The 17119-nt window shown below is 39.1% G+C and overlaps 2 protein-coding genes and 1 long non-coding RNA gene across 4 annotated transcripts in view; 1 reads left to right on the forward strand and 2 right to left on the reverse strand.

The window, feature by feature from the left end:
• Positions 1-11651, reverse strand: ralbp1 (ralA binding protein 1). Its single transcript, XM_041993129.1, has 10 exons — positions 11571-11651; positions 9095-9397; positions 6492-6923; positions 6059-6408; positions 5474-5635; positions 3828-3959; positions 3627-3737; positions 3377-3498; positions 3174-3294; positions 1-1707 (listed from the first exon to the last, which is right to left on the reverse strand). Exons 2-10 carry the CDS (start codon positions 9342-9344, stop codon positions 1408-1410), a joined length of 1980 nt encoding a protein of 659 aa, XP_041849063.1. The 5' UTR covers positions 9345-9397; positions 11571-11651; the 3' UTR covers positions 1-1407.
• LOC121644888 overlaps positions 9568-17119 on the forward strand; it is a 20258-nt gene continuing 12706 nt past the window's right edge. The window contains exon 1 of the long non-coding RNA XR_006011327.1: positions 9568-9883. This is a non-coding gene — a long non-coding RNA (uncharacterized LOC121644888). The remainder of the gene's footprint in view (positions 9884-17119) is intronic.
• Positions 13516-17119, reverse strand: part of twsg1a (twisted gastrulation BMP signaling modulator 1a) — a 16276-nt gene continuing 12672 nt past the window's right edge. For both annotated transcript variants that reach the window (XM_041993134.1, XM_041993133.1), the window contains exons 4-5: positions 16332-16592; positions 13516-13986 (exon numbers count right to left, since the gene is read on the reverse strand). In XM_041993134.1, the coding sequence (XP_041849068.1) occupies positions 13805-13986; positions 16332-16592 (443 nt within the window). In that variant the 3' untranslated portion in view covers positions 13516-13804. The remainder of the gene's footprint in view (positions 13987-16331; positions 16593-17119) is intronic.

The following is a 17119-nucleotide window of genomic DNA, read 5'->3' on the forward strand; positions in this document are numbered from 1 at the left end:
GAGATTCAGACAGACACTTTTATTTTTCACAGCATTAGTCTGTCTGCAACGATGTGCTACAAAAGCTCTGAATATGAAAATAACCTCACGAGAAGCTTCTGAGCCCCAATCCGTCATGTGTCTTTTTCAGTCACAGGATTAAAAATGCTGAATCATGAGTCTAGATGAGATTGCTTCCATTGGTCCGTGACCAAAGCAGGGGCAGTCACACTAGTATTATCCATACGTCAATAATGTTAAAAACAAAAGAAGCATATGACAAAACAACAGAGTTGAAAATAGGTTGTTTGCAATTTTACAATATACAGAACATAAATCAGGCCATGCCTTTGCTTTTTAATAGTATTGAACAATGACAGGACTTTGCAACAGTCACAGATCTTTTATGAAATGATTGATTTTTATTTATTTTATTAAAGCTGATGCCATTTATGACTTCACACAGGAATAATAAAAAAAACCCACAATCAAATACACAACAAAACCAAATAAACCTCCTCCATGTCTGCAGACGTTTTGGAGACCACAGATCTGTTACATCAACATTAAACAGAGCAAATGTAATTTTCTCATTTCCATGTTAGTAAAGAAGAGGCTACGATAACAGAAGAGATGACTGCGTTAGCGTTTGCCTGCACTTTGCAGTGATGAGTATACTTCTGTTGCGTATTTGTTTGCCACTCTTGTTTTCATCCGCCGGTGAGCTGCAAGGTGGAACATCATAGCTTTTTGTGCATCTGCTGTTTAAAGACTGGAAAGCATCTACAATAAATTTATTTATACATAACTAAAAAAAACAAAAAACTAAAATTCAAACTAATGTATTTCTTTAACAGTCATATTTGTCCATATTTGCCAGAATACTACTTAAATATATAATATACAGATGGACCAATCGTAAATTCTTCATTACTTAAGTATCAGTGGTTCTCTGGGAGTTGTCTCTTATGGCACAGTGGTCTCTATCCTGACATTAAGGTGAGGGATAAAACTAAGTTACAAGGGACTAGAATCATAACTGGTTTTGTAATCACTTCTTGATTCACTTAACAGTGGAAAATAAACTGAGTAATCTCTCTTACATTCCCCCACTCCCCTTCAGGAATCCCTTCATTTCCCCTTTCACCCCTCCTCCTCCTCCGTACAGGCTTGGCACTGCAGATTTGAAAATATGGTCTCTGCGAGTCTCACAGTGGTAACCAGTTGTCTGCTACTGTTTCTAGGTTTTGTATTCACACAGGAGAATGACACATTAAGTCAGGACGCTAATGACTACGTAACAGATTTTTGTTTAGTGACCAGAGAGTGGCCACAATCACTGATTAACGCATCTCTGGCGGATAGCAAGCAGACTACAGGACAACTGACCAGCGGTAGAGACGTACAGCTAGATGCATCACTGAGATCTCACATGTTGGTGTCTCTTCTGTCTTTGCTTGGCGAGGGCTTTAAAGGATCCTTAGCTGCCTTTCCATTGGTCGAGGCTACTTCAGTGGCAGCAACAGCCACGGCGGCGACGGAGCGTTTGGTTTGCTCCTCGCTGCGGGCCTCCGGGCTTGGCTGTGTTGGAGGAGCCTGCTCGGCTGGCGGCTGGGCGGTCAGTTCCTGCTGCTGTTTGTGGCTCTGCAGGAGACGAAGCTGGACTCGGAGCTCTAGGATGGCTTCCTGCTCCTCATGGATGGCCTGGTTCAGGTGGGTGTTTTTGTTCTATGGGGCAATGAAATGCAGACAATGTGAATAGATCCTTCCACTGTATAGGGCTCAACTGCATCATACAAAAGCCTCAACAAACATTAAAACAAATACGTTAGTTAGCCTTTAGGTACAGTTAGAAAAAGGAAAGTATGCATTCTTTCAAACAAGTCACTTTTTTTTGGTCGTTTTCTAATTGCATTGTGATGAACACTAACATTTACAGACATGGACAAAATTGTTGGCACCCTTCAGTTAATGAAAGAAAAGCAAACAATGGTCACTGAAATAATTTGAAAGGGAATAAATTAATAATAAATAAAAAAATATTTTTATAAAAATAAACTGCCCAGAGACGTCGAGCTGAAAAAATATGGATAGCTAGATTAGATACTGTATATCCCAGAGGTCTTAATGAGAAGGGTTTTACATGATCATCGGGCTGCTAAATATGCTTAGTTATTGCAATTATATCTCATTATTATACCCTTCCTAAAGCAGATCATTATTATTATATTCATGTTTCTATACATTTTTCCACTTTTTAATCCCCCACCTGGGACTTCAACTCTAAACCGAACCTCACTGAACCCTCTCTTATTAGTCTTTGTGTTTATATATATTTTATTAGTCCTTAGTACGAGTGAAAATCTGTGAAACCTGTTGGAAAACCCATGACCTGCAACTGAGACCAAGCTTTCTGACATAGGCAGCTCATTTTGTTCCAGAATGCCTTGACAGTCTTGAGATTTCATTGTACCCTGCACAGATTCAAGACGTCCAGTTCCAGATGTAGCAAAGCAGCTCCAGAACATAACCGAGCCTCCCCCATGTTTCACGTAGGGACTGTGCTGCTTTATTTTTGCATCTGTAAACACAGGGCTCCACAAAGCTCCACTTTGGTTTCATCTGTCCAAAACACACTGTCCCAGAGGCTTTGTGGTTTGTCAATATGCACGGTGGCAAATTCTAGTCTGGCTTTTTAATGATTTGCTTTCAACAGTGGTGTCCTTCTTGGTCGTCTTCTATGATATTCACTTTGGCTCAAACAGTGAGGGAAGATGTGATCTGACACGTCTGATGATGCGGTCATGTCCAGAGAGGCTGGCTGCAGTTTAAAGTTATTTCAGTTACCATAGTGGGTCTTTCTTTCTCTAACAGAGGGAGGGGTGCCAACAATGTTGTCCATGTCTGTAAGCGTTGCTAAAGGAGGCAAAAGTTTGGAAATGACCACATAACTTTTCAGGTGATCTGAACTCAAGCGATTTACTGGGTTTTTCTTAAATAATCTAACAATGTAAAATGTGGTTTATGGCTGTTTATCTGTGGTCCTTTTTACCCAATTTCAAGACCTGTAGAGAATTCTTTTTTTGTCTTTATGTACAGATACGTGAAACCTGAAAACTAAAAATGGGTGTTTTCTTTCCACACGACCATTTATGACAAAACACTAAAGTAAATTACGGTGAAAGTTTTCTCACCTCTAGTTCCTCATTTTGTTTCTGTAGATCTTCTAGTATCATCTGCAGCTCTTCCTCATCTTCACTCTCGCTTTCACTGTCGGATGAATATTCCTCCGTTTCACTGCGTCCCTGCTGCCGACTAACGGAGGAATATGATGCTGGGTTACAGTTGGGGCGTGCACTCCACAATGACAGTGATTAATGAGCAAGTTTAGCTTTACCTCTGTATATCTGCAATCTCTGCACGCAGCCGCTCGATTTCTTCCTTCTCAGTAGCAATCTGTCTGCGCAGCACCTGCTCAAGAGAAATCAGCTCTTCCTGCTCTGTCAGGATCTCGTTTTCCTGGTTATCCAGAAGAAATGGGATCAGCAAATTTATTATATGAGAGTGGTACAAGCAGCATTTTAAAACAGATGTTTACTGTCATTTTTTTATCTGAGTGTATCAAAGTGTTTGGATTTATGACGCACCTGTGCTAAAAGTAAGTTGATGACTTCCTCTTCATTTTCAGTCATTTCCTCTTTGGAGACATCTTCCTTTGACAAGCTGGCTATCTCCTGAGCTATCTTACTCTCACACTCCTGAAGCCACACAGAGGAAAGATACACTGATAAATTGTAATTGAAACTATCCTTTTAAGAAATAAGCAAACATTCGGCGGGACAACTTACCTGACGTTTTGCCTCTCTCAGCTTGCGTTTGAGAGCGGTCAAGATTCTCTGGACCTCCCAGAGTCGCTCCTCTTTGGACAAGTCCTTCACACCTGCCTGGAGGTCTCTGTGCAGGCAGTTCAGCAGGAACTCCTAAACATAAACACCTTCATATTACTGGTTCAAATTGACCAATTTACCCGTTTCAAATTAAACCTGAGAATCCTTCAAATATGCAGGGAGAGCAGCAGAAATACCATCCCAATATTTAAATACCTCACTGGTTTCACTTTGTAAGAGACAAGAATTTTGTCCAATTTATTCCTCATTGTCAGATTGATGCAGAACTAATGTAAGTTAGCTATGCTCGTGTGAGTATTCATGCATAAGCCACGTGTCTTGATCAACTCAGATAAACACAATATTTTACTTCCCTCAAGGACACTTTCTGCACCATCACCAAGAGAAGTCACACCAGCACGCAAAACTCACCACGTCCTTTTAGAGTTAGTTTTATCATAACATGTCATTTGTAATAAAAACTCACATCTAGCTAACAAAGACTGGATTGTGTTTAAAGATAGGACAGCAGTGGTTGACTAAGAGGAGCCCAAGCTGCTGTTTTAACTGTTTTCTCTCTATTTGGCTTTGATGTTGTACAAAGAGGTTTAGTGCTGCAGCTAAATATCCTAAGTAAAACCACGATGGAGAAAAGTTTGGACAATGTTTTTATTTATTGTAACTGCTGCATTTCCCACTTGCGCTGTTTGAAAAAGATAGATTTATATCTTGGTCTGACCCAGACTTGCTTAAACTGCTGCAACATAGTAAAGAGGAAATTATGTGTATGAGCATCAAACTAATTTACATAGACTGGTGGGGCTTTTAAAATGAGATTTAAGCAGCAGAAACAGTTGTTATGGAGTTAGAATCATGACACAACTGCAACCTGTTGCATTTTTCCTTTATGTGCCACATGTGAATTACATGTTTAAGCAAAGCCGTATGTTGTGCAAACATTTACTAAGTAGACCAACCACAGTAATTGTACTCTGAGTTCCCCAAAATATGTGGTTGTCCTTCAGTAAAGGTGCACTCATCAGCTACAGGAATCCCACAGCACAGTTCTACATTAGGCTGTCAAAATGAAAACTCAGCTTTAGCTGCATTTATTGAGGTGTTTCACAACTTTTCCAAACATAAAACACTTTCTTCCAAAATTTTTACTTTTTTCCCCCATTTTTAAAAAAGTTTCTATTATTAATTTATTAATATCTGCAAAAAGTAAAAATGCTCCAGTAATTAGTCAGTGACTGAGTGTGAGATTAATTATTTACAAGTTTTTAATTTAGATTGTACCGTGATCTGGAATTTATTACATGTTGATGGAGGGCTGGAAAACATAAAAACAAAGAGTGTGCAACTAACAGTATGAAGCTCAATTAACTCCATTCCTTTCTGTTATGTAACACCATAGACCCTGATTAGTAATGATAACTTTAGAAATATGTTGGATTATTATAACACTGCAGCTGATTTGGATATGTAGCAGAAAAAAAAGCTGAAGTCCTAATTTAAGAAGCTAAAACCAGCAAATCTTTGTCATTAGTGCTGGATGGAGACGTTTCTTCTGTTAATAATGCTCTCAAGGCCACAGCTGGACTTACCTGTCGTCTGATCTCCTCTTTGATACTCTCCTGTGTCTCAGGCAGAGCCGGCATCGTCGCCATGTTGGACCAGCGGAGCGGCCGCACCACCGGCTTCAGGACAACGTCTCCAAACAGCTCCCTCACGTGGGTGAAAAAAATGTAAAGAACACGATTTCCAATCTGAAAGCAATATAAACCAATCAGCTGAGGAAAATGAGCACAAAGGAGACAGACGGGCTGCATCTCCCCTTCTAATGACCCATGTCTCTGCACCAGTTTGTCCACAACCCAAATTCCTGCATATTTACTTGGCCTCATTATACAAATTCTGGATTCCACTTATTAATTGAGCACCATGTTTTTTTTTTAGTGTTGTAGTTATTACTACGATGGTTCAGAGAAAGTGGAGCAGCCATGGAGATGTCTCCTGTGGGGATAAATTAGCTTCACTGAACTGGGCTAGAATTTCAGAGATGAATCATTTGATCCAATAAGAACGTGGTTGGTTTGTTACCAGGGGGAGTTTTGAAGTAAAGCCAAAGCCCCCACATTTCTTTCTAATGTTTAGTTTGCCTGTTACTGCTGGGCAAAGCCTCCTCTGACCTGTATAGTGGGGTTGAGGACAATGGAAATATTCTGAATGTTCATCTTGGTGTCCGCCTCCCTGGCAATGACGTGGTCCATATGCGTGACGAGCCAGGACAGAAGAAGTCGACTCTCTGGCAATACTTCAGCCATCAGCCTCGTGAACTCCGTCACCTTCTCGGCATCCACCTGCCGGCCGCAGGCGTCCTCGAACCGCTGGGCCAGGTCACGACCCAGCAGGTTCTCTGGCAGCTCGCGGAGGTACTGCTTCAGCAGACTGGCCACTGTGTGAGGGTCGTACTCCTCCAGACAGGGGCACTCCTCACGGTCGTATGCTGCTTTCAGCTCATCCACCTTGGACTTCATACCTGTTTGCAAGAAAAGAGAAATGCAGAAATGTTCTGTTTGTTTTTCCCCCTCACAAATGAAATAAAAATATGATGTTTGATACCTGAGACCCGGTAGATGCCCTCACACTTCATGCCGTAATTTTCAATATAGTCCACACATTCTCTGAAGATGGCTGGCAGCTGGATTCCATCATACAGAGCTGTCCTCTTCACAGCTTCAGTCAAAGGAGCTCCAAAGATGGGCCTGAAAGTCGGGGTCTCCACTGGGACTGGCTCTGCCTCTGTCGTAGGCTTCTTCTTCTTCTTCTTCTCCTTCCACTGTTTGACCACATCTGCAGCTGTCAGGTCCTTTGACTTCTTATCTTTGGCCTTGTCCTCTTTGGGGCCCTTCTCTTTTACCTTAAAGTCCTTCTCTTTTTTCTTGGAGAAGCTTGGCTTCTTAAACACATGGATTCCCTTGGAGCGCTTCATCTTGGAAGGACTCTCCGCTTCATCTGCTGAACTGTCCTCCTGGAAGGCGGCGTATCCCTCCGCTGTGAAAAAAAAGAGTAAAGAAATAGGGTCAAATCTGAGGGGAAAAACACTCTTGTCTTATCTACCTCCTACGACAGAACTATGGCAGCAGTGAAATAGAAACAAGACGAGAGATGTGTGTAAGAGAAAAGATAGCAAAGGAGGGGGAGAGTCGGGACTTAGAAAAGAGGTCAGTCACCAATTTAGCATAGTTCCCACAGCAACTCACACCTCTCCTCTTCAGAGCAGTCGCAGTTTTAAGTAGTCTTCCTCAGAGCAAGCATGATCATCCCAAAAACAGTAAATGGCCTCTTCTCAGTTTAAGTGTCCTCTAATTATATCTGTTCTGCCCCCCCTGCCAGAATGAGGTCTGTGTATCAGGCACACCTTTACTGAGATCTGTGGGTGTGCCCTGAATCTGTCCATCCCTTCCTCTCTCCCACCATACACTAGCATAGGAGCTAAACACAGACATGGAAAAATCAGGATGACCCGGGAGAGTGGGAGGGATACAGGGGCTTTGTTATTGCTTCATCTCAGCTACCACACAAGTGAGTATGTATGTCTGTTCTGAGTGTGGGGAGGGGAAAAAGCAAAGTGGGGGGAATCTACGTATGTGATGTTTGCACGTTTGAATTTTGTTCAACCTTTCAATAAAGATAGAAAATAAATAAATTAAGATGCAAAGTGAACAACAATGAAAAACACTCCCCCGACTACAGGCTGGAAGAGGGTGAAAAAGAGCGAGGCTGTCTCTGAACTGACCCCAGAGTCCCCTCAGTCAGCTGTTCAATCATCACTTCTCTAAAATGCCACTTACTGGTTGGCACTAGATTACCTGTAAGGATTGGTAGTTTCCAGGTGCAATTACAGCTTTCTTCTAGTCAACAAATAACATGTGTAATCTTTAAAAAACTACAAAACAATCATCTAAAAAACTTTACTTTTTATTGAGTGATTTTTTTAAATGCCATGCATTTCTCAGTGAACGTTCATTTGCATGTGAGCCATGTATTAACCAAGTCAATAGTTTGACTGCAAAGTTACCAAAAATCATTTTATCATTACAATTAAATGTTAGTTTATAACGGCAAGAAATGTAGCGTAAAGGAGCTTTTGTAGTGGCTGATTAATATGCAACAGCGGCATTCTTCTAGTAAAGTCTGGCCATTCTAAACAACACCTATTCCCACCAGATATGTACTAACATCTTCCCACAACAAAACTGTTTTGTTTGTTTGTTTGTTTTTTTTTTTTTAAACATTTATTAACTAGACATTTACATTCCCAGTCATCACCAACATGTGTACACAAGAGTTCTGCACGCATCAGACACACAAATAATAATCTAATAATATACCTAAATAAATTAAAGAACCATTTATTGTATCAGAAATATTGAATTAATAAACTAGAAAAGTTCTGTTCCTTTAACAGACTTTGGCCACAACATAGTTTCCATAGATTCCAAGTTAGGAATACTGGATAGTTTTGAGCAACTGCTTCCTTGGACCACCACCTTTTCTCTACAAATCTGATGAATCACTTTCTCCAAGTTTTTGGACCAAAGGGATGGTGGCAACGAGATGTTGTTAAAAGAGCTCCAGCGGAAAATGAGGCAGGAAAAAGTGCTAAAAAATTGTTATTTTTAGTTTCATCCTACTTTTTAAACACATGATCAGAAACAATTATAATTATTGTGGTTCGTTCAAATAACCGTGATCAAGAAAATATGTATAAATATAAAATCTAAGCTATTTTGCTGTCCACATCAGGGAGTTCTGGGAGGCTGGAGAAGGCCTCGACGTGCAGCTCATCAGTCCTGTGTTAACAGGAGCACTGATTTCACTCAACATTGATGTCATATTGGTAATCTGGACTTGAAGTCTGGAAACAATTTGATGTTCATGAATCAATGTGAATCTGATAAAAAAACAGATTAAAGTTTGAGGTCTGAACATGACATTAGTGCCTTTGTGCTACAAAGCTTTGTTTTCGTTTCTTTAACCTGCTTTTTTTGTTTTCCAAAGCTCAAATTCATCATGTCTGGCATTCCTCAGCAGCAAAATGTTTACTGTGCATGCCACATCCCAGATTAAATTCCAGCCAGATGCAGTGCATATCACCTTATGATTCCTGCCTGACTCTTTACTGTAAACAGAAAAATGGCAGTAAGTAAGAGAGTTCTTACTCCTTTTCTCCTTCTTCTTGAACTTGTTCTTCTTCTTGTTGTGCTCTTTGTCATCGTCCGAGACGTAGGTGTCAGGTGGCTCATGGTGATGTCCATCATGAGGCGGCGATGGTTCACCTGTGCGATATAACCCGGGGAACTTAGTGGGACTTATTTCCTCAGAGCTGGGGGTCCGGGCCGCACCCCCTGGGTGCTCAGCCCTGCGCTGCTCTGCAGGGCTGCTGCTGGGGGGCAGGAAGCACTCAGTCATGGCTTCTCTGGCCTTATCGCATCTCTGATTGGCACATCACCTTTCCATCATACCTGCAGTGGTAAGACATATTGTAAGTAATAATTTTATCTGTGCAGTTTTATAAAAGAAGGTATTTGTTAAGGTCACTGTATACATATTAGGGCTGAGGTAGACACACTGTGGAACTTTAAGGCAAACCTTTCCAAACGCAGGTAATACAGGTTTCCTCAAGCTCTTTAAAATCAAACTTTCAATTTGACCCAATATGCAAAACAATGTTATTTTTTATACGTTCTCATCAATAATGCTTTGAAAGGAATATATTTAATGTTTTCAGTCCTGGAGCTACTGGATATCAGTGTTGCATTTGACATGGTCGACCATAACATTTTACCAGACCGGCTGAAAAACTGAGGAGGACTTTCTGGGACTGCAATTAATTGTTTTGACTCCTATTAAAAAGACAGGGACTGCTTTGTGTCTATAGGTAACTATAAATCTAAGTGAACTAAAATAACCTGTTGAGCTCCCCAAGGCTCCACCTTAGAGGCACTGATGTTCAAACCTGAATTTTAGCAGTTACATTAAGACAGTTGTGAAGTCAGCCTATTATCACTTAAAGAACATATTAAGGATTAAAGGACTGATGTCTCAGCAGGATTTAGAAAAACTTGTCCATGCATTTAGTAGACTGGACAACTGTAGTGCTGCCCACACAAAAAGTTCATCAGACAGCTGCAGTTAGTCCAGAACGCTCCTGCCCAAGTCCTCACTAAGACCAAGAAAGTAGATCATTTAACTTCAGTCCTCAGATTTTTACACTGGATTACCGTTAAAGAATCAACTTGAAAATCCTGCTGTTAGTTTTATAAAGCACTGAATGGTTTGGGGCCAAAGTACAGTCAGGATTTTCTGTTTTGTTATGAACCAGCCAGATCCCTCAGGTTATCAGGGTCAAATCTACTTTCTGTTTCCAGAATCAGAACTCAATGTGAAGGGGCAGCGTTCAGCTTTTATGCTCCTCATATGTGGGGGTGAGGGGTCAGGGTTAAAAACTTTTCTATTTGCTGCCAATCATCAAAGCAACTGTAAATTCCTCAAACTGGAACATTTATTTCTTGCATTATATCTTATTTTATTTTAGCTTTTTGTCCAAGTATTTTATTTCCTTTTAGAGTTTATCTTAATGTACTTTTTAAAACATTCATCTTGTACATGAAATATAATGACGATTGAAACAAAATTGGTTACTTTTAATCCAGGCAAGGGTTACTAACCTAAAAATAATTGTAGACACGTAACCTAATGAGCACTTATCAACATTAAAATATAATTGTTTTCATTTGTGCCCGAATATTTAAAAGATGAATGCTTGAAAAGAACAACTGCAACAGTGATGTCCTCCCACCAGATGGGGCTTCTGCCATTCAAACAATCACATCCTCCACATCATAGTTTTAACAGGTTTGTTCTGACATCCGCAGTAGACAAAAACAAAATCATAGCTCTCTTCATGAATCACAGAAACAATTATGCATCTCATGCTCTGAAGATAATTAGATATTTGTTGAGGTGGATGTTCAGGTGGTCATGTGGAACAGTTTAGCTTAAATCCAGCACAAAACTGAACCTGAGCAGTTTTACCTGTTTTAGAAGTAGATCTGTTTACCCAACAGCAGATGTGGTTTTACGTGTTAATACAATAGTTTACTACTAACTGTAAAACTGACACCAGGTTATACATCTCATTATATATATTGGTGTTATAATCAAACTGATTCAGAGTAATTATTTAGCAGTTTCGTCAGCTTTTTTTGTTCAGCAACACTGTTTAATAAGCCTCTGCTTGCCAGTCTCGCATCATAATCTTCATTCGCTGGGGTAGATTAACTTTATATAAGAAAACTAGCTAAACACAGCAATTTGCATATCCTCATGCTGCATTTAAAACACTCAGGGTGGTGTCTACATTAACAAAAAAAAAATGTCAGCAAAAATACATTAAAATTGTGAAAATATAAAAGCTATCTTCTGAATGGAGGGGCCCATATGCTAACGGTAAATCAGCTAGCTGCCAACCCGCTAAGCTAGCTGATAAGCCAGCCTGTTCGTCAAGATAATAGTTGCTGATAAGTCTAAATAAAAACCAACCTGACATTTATGATCTACCACAGAAACTAAAGTCTATTTATGACCGCAATACAATCACAGAACGAGCAAAACATAAAAAGCAAGAAACTTTACCAAGTACTATCCAGTTCGGTCAATTTTACACAGTGGTGCTTCCGGTTGTCGGTAAACTAACCATTTGCGCATGCGTGCTTGCAGGAGTGCATGATGGGAAACGCAGTTTGAAAAGAAAGAAACGTTTTGATGGTATATATGTTTATGCTGGGATATCTGTGATATGTTACTGAGATCAAAGCTGTTAATGTTACAGACTGTCTCACATTTAAAAAAGTTCCCAATATTTTTCAACACATTAAAATATGCAAGAAATATCTGGAATACTTCTAAATATGAAGCATGAAACACTAAAGCTTCACTAACATCAAATATATATATATATATATAATTTTGTATAATTTTGATCTTGTTTGTATGCATCCTTTTTCTTTTTCTTTGCTTAGAAAAATTTTAACTTGAATTTGCAGATACAGAAAAAACTGCATTCACATACATTGTTTTCCAGAGATGCTCATGAAACTATGCAACAATTTCCACGACATATTCATTTCTGTTTTTAATGCTGTGGTGTTTGAGAGCATGAATATCAATAACATTCGCTATTTGATTTTAATCAAGTACAGGCATACAGAGATTTCTTCACAATTTTAAGCCTTGTTAACACTACCAGATTTTAAGCCTGTTCTTTTCTTTCATAAATGGCACAGAACTGAAGAAAACAGTGATACATACGTGGCAAATGTTTAAAAGATGTGATTGCCTGCAAAGACAACCCAGTCCATGACTGAATATTTAGTGTTAAAATCTTATTTGCAATTTTACTTTGATTTTTTTTCTTTTTTTTTAATCTCATCTAATTGACCACCATTATGTTTGCTACCTTCAAAGTTTACCTCTTTGGTTATAAAAACAACATACGGACCAGTTGCTATTTAACGTATACTTGAAATGTTCAATAGGATGCATTAAACCACTCTGTTAATATATTTACTTACTTAAGCCCATTCCAACATTTTTGAAACATGTTGCTGGCATAAAATTCAAAATGAGTATATATTTTTAATATTCCAAGACTTTGAATGTCTTTGCTGTGTCACTTATAAATAATATTGTTTTTTGACACAACTTTTCTTAAAAAGGATCCTTTTTACAAATGTCAACAAAACTGAAAATGTAGTTGCTTTCTAAATGGAGAGCTGCTGTAACCTCTGTATAGTCTGTAGGTTTCTTGGCCAGAAAAAGTCTGGATTTAATGGAGAATGTTTAGGCTGTGGTGTCATTTTGATCCTAAGCACAACTTCTCTGTTATTTAATCCGCTCCACAAGAGAAACTGTCAAATAGCATTTGGAATTGCAGCTATAATCTAAATTTGGTGAAACCACTTGCTATTCTGAATCATGTGTACTTTCCCAAACGTTGTGGTTGGACTTGGAGAACTGGTGGTCATCCCAACATATGAAACAAATTAGTCCTCTGATGATCTTTGTTGGCACCGTATGCTCCAAACCACAGCTGCAGTGGCGAAATGAGGTCGGGATTCAATATCACAAAAAAAGACAAACAAGGTCTCATTGTGCGTCTGCTAGATGAGTCTGTGCAAACTGCTGTTGCATGCCAATTGGGAACATAATCAGTGATAGGGCACCCTGCTGCTTTTTGAAAATGTACTGGCATTACAAAGAGCATTTGTGTGCGGCGGTGAGAGATTGGCATCAGTAAATGTTTTCCCCTTGGCTTGCATGAGATGGTCAGCGAGCACTGAACACCTGTGGACCAGAATGGAATAATAACAACGTTGTTTCCCCAGGAAATGATGTATTTCCTGACTCGGGCAACATTAAACTAAGATTAGAGGAGGAAAAAGGCAACTTGGAAGAGCAACATTTATATTTCTGCTAATGCTGTATGCATTTTAGGTTATTTTTCTTTTAAAAAAAAAATATCACAAATCATACATTTATTTTAAAATAAGACTCTAGTGTGAAACAAAAACAGTCCATGTCACCAAATTTGTCTTTATTTGGCATGAGACTGGGATTTAGCTGACCATTATTGCAAAAATACATTATTCATATACACCTCTAGTAAAAAAAACACTATTGAAAACATATCTAAAAATATACAGTGAAACAATAACAGCAGAATAAAACATTTTGCAGGGATAGGAGAGGGGCTTTGGGGGGTATTTTACAAGGTAACTGAGGAATGCTAACACATAACAGTCATAAGTTCCTCTGTCCTCAGTCCTCTGGGACGGACCAGACATTTGGTACCAATATGTGCCCACCCTTCAGAACAGACAGTTCAAACACTTCACAGCCTTGCTGCCGTAGTCCACGCACTCCGGTCCGATGCACTGGCAGCAAGCGTTGTGAAACCAGCGGTACTTTGATCCTCCCATTGACTCACAGTATAGTTTACACTGACGGATGGACACGCAGTCGTCAAAGTAGACCACCGTGCACATGTTCTCTGAAATTAAAATAAAAAAGAATGGGCAAAACAAGTGAGTCATAAATACTGCAAACACTGTTTACCAGAACAAGTGATTAACCCTCAGTGCTCCTACTTTTACGAAAGAGATGGCATAAATTTGCTTCCACATGTTTCAGTGAGTGTAATGAGTTAACCGCTCAGCTTTGTGGGAATGCTCTTAGATTTTATTGCAAGGAGAACTGGAGCCAAAACTGCCACAAATAAAAGTAAAAGATGGCAGAAGAGCAACATTTTCAACCCAGATATTATGCCCTTAACTGGAAATCTTTTGCAGCACTTTCCAATTCAGAGGATGAAAATCAAACTCAAGCGTTGCCCTTTTCGTTATTCGGCTTCAGCTCTAATTTTACTACAACAGGGTCATCATAGAAAACCATTTAAAGACTGCTACCAAATTATGCATAATCTCATGTTGATTATAGCACACGTGGAACTAATAAAAGAACTCAATCTCCTGGACATAATCAAATGGAAAAAAAAAAAACAAAAAACAAAATCACAACTTTCTCTTGATATTGCCTTGTCACAGCCATTATGCAGGCTTTTTATACTTAAAGTAATCTTAATGCTAAGAAGAGGAAATTCTAGTTGACCACCATTAATTTATTTGGTGCAAACCCTTTTAAGACATCAATGCCACATTGACAGCAGCTTTTTCTCATGGCGGACATGAAATGAGTGGAAATAACAGGGAATAAACAGGTGTATTAATGAGGGCCGCATTCCATTTAGAGGACGTTTTGTTTTTGTGCACGTTCTATAACGAAGCAGCACGCCATGCACAGGTGCAGAGGTGGAATGCAGCCCTCATTAATACTTTCAAGCTTGTCCAACTATTTCAAGTCAAAAATGTCTGCCATGAAAAAAAAAAAAAAAGTATTTCTAACGTTCTGCCCCCTTAACCCCTTCATGCAAATTATCAACAAAAACAACTTCCAGTCTTCTTAAATTTTTTAATATTTTTATTTAACTGAGTTATTTAATTGATTTGTAATAATTTATTTACTTTCATTTGCATGTTTTAGTTTATAGTATTTATTTATTATTTAATTATTTAATTTAATATTTTATTTTATTACAGTCTTTTCTGTTTTGCTATTTTTTATTTTGTTTTTATATAATTGTAAATAAATTCAGGTATCAAAAGGTTAAATAGCACATATTTGTTGCAAACTACTTTTATCTTAAAGCAACACTACACAACTTTCAGACCTTAAAACTCAGTTGTTCTGATTCTTTTTGATGGCACACTGTCATTCATTGAACACATTGCTGGAGCCGTTGTTGCCCTGCTATGCCCAAAGGCATTAATAAAGTTAAATTTACTCACATTTTTTAATTATCAACTGTGTTTTTCCTATAGTAAATGGTCTGCATTTATATAGCACTTTACTGTACCTGAAACGACACCCAAAGCACTTTACACCATACGTCCCATTCACCCATTCAGGCACTGATGGTGGGGAAGCTGCCATGCAAGGCGCTCAACCACAACCCAACAAGAGCAATTTGGAGTTTGGTGTTTTGCTCAAGGACACCTCAACATGAGCTTCCAGGCCAGAATCAAACCGGCAACCCTCAGTCTACAAGACAACCACTGTACCCACGGAGCCATGCCGCCCTATACTAAACATAGTGTAATGAGCAGCTCAGACAGTAATCTGGTGTTGAAGCTCAACAGTCATTTATTATTGAAAACCAACACAAAACAGCAGAGGGGGGAGTCTATCTCGGTAGAGGTTTTTTTATCTCCTAGAGTCACAGTGCCAACATGAAACCAGAACTACGAAGGAAACGTAACATGAATTTTTTTTTTCCAGGCTTAATTCACTTAACTGTCTTGATCAATGTTAAACAATTAGCTGTTAATGATTTTATCAATGTTTCAGCACTACATTTATCTTAAAAAAAAAAAAAACTTTAAAAAGACATGCCTCATATACAATGGGGGAAATAATTTCTGACCTTCTCAGATTTATTCTCCATTTCTGCATGAATGTGACCTCAAAACATCGCTAAATTCCCAAACAAATTCTAATTGTAAAACATATGGTTAGTATCATGGTTTGGGTCTGTTGTTGTGGCTTGCCATCATAAATGGAAGAGTAAGTAAACAACAGCAAATTCTTAGATAAATAAATGAATATCATAACATCTGTCTATTATCTCATGAGAAAGTAAGACAATAAGCGTAAGCACATGAGTTGCTTTATCAATGTATTGTTAGGGGAAAAAAAGCAAACCAAAAAACAAAGAAACAAACATGAATTCTTGAACAGAGCAGGTAGTCAGGTGTGAATTAATACATTTCCGGATGTTACCTTGGTTGTCGTAGCTGGTGTGGATGCTATTGCCAGGCACCGACACATTCTGATGCTGGTTGTCGAGCGACTCCAGAAAGGAAACCAGGTTCTCGTGATGCGAGAGCTCCTCTGCAACGGGGAAGGACACCACCATCATGTTGATCGGCGCGTCACCCTCAGTGAGGGCACGGAACAGCGAGGGGATCGGGCGGTGCAGCTCCTCGACTGTGCTCTTTGATGTAGCAGGAGAGTCGCTGTAGTTCTTGGGGTTACACATCCCTGATGGAAAAAGATAAACAAGGATTCAAAAACCTATACAAAATCAAGTAATTTGGGTTTTCTTCACTTCAATCTATACATATTTTCAGCACATAGGACCAGTTTTGCAAAACCACACCGCTGTCAAAACTGCCTTGTCTCAATTAAGGTCTTTTTAACACTTCATTTAATTTCCACATACAGTAGTAATTACTTGACAAAGTCCCCACATCCCCAGATATGATCTTTCTAGTCCTTTAAATGAGTCAAAGTGAATTATAGCTAATGGGTAAATCATTTAATGGGGAGAGGACTTTGACAGAGGATTGGAATTACAAACCGATGCTAAAAAGCAGGACCGGAGCAGCTGTTTTAGATAAAACTTACTCATGGGTCCTCCCTCCCTCCTCCTCCCTTCCTCCTAAAATCCAAACTGTCCTCTCCCCGCCGCTCCTCTAACCACTCGCAGATACACACTTCAAAGCAGTCACAGTTTTGGCACAGATAACATGTTTTGAGTGGTAACTTAAAGTGGACATAAAGCTAGT

This window comes from Melanotaenia boesemani, chromosome 8, assembly GCF_017639745.1.
Source record: "Melanotaenia boesemani isolate fMelBoe1 chromosome 8, fMelBoe1.pri, whole genome shotgun sequence".
Lineage (NCBI taxonomy): Eukaryota > Metazoa > Chordata > Actinopteri > Atheriniformes > Melanotaeniidae > Melanotaenia > Melanotaenia boesemani.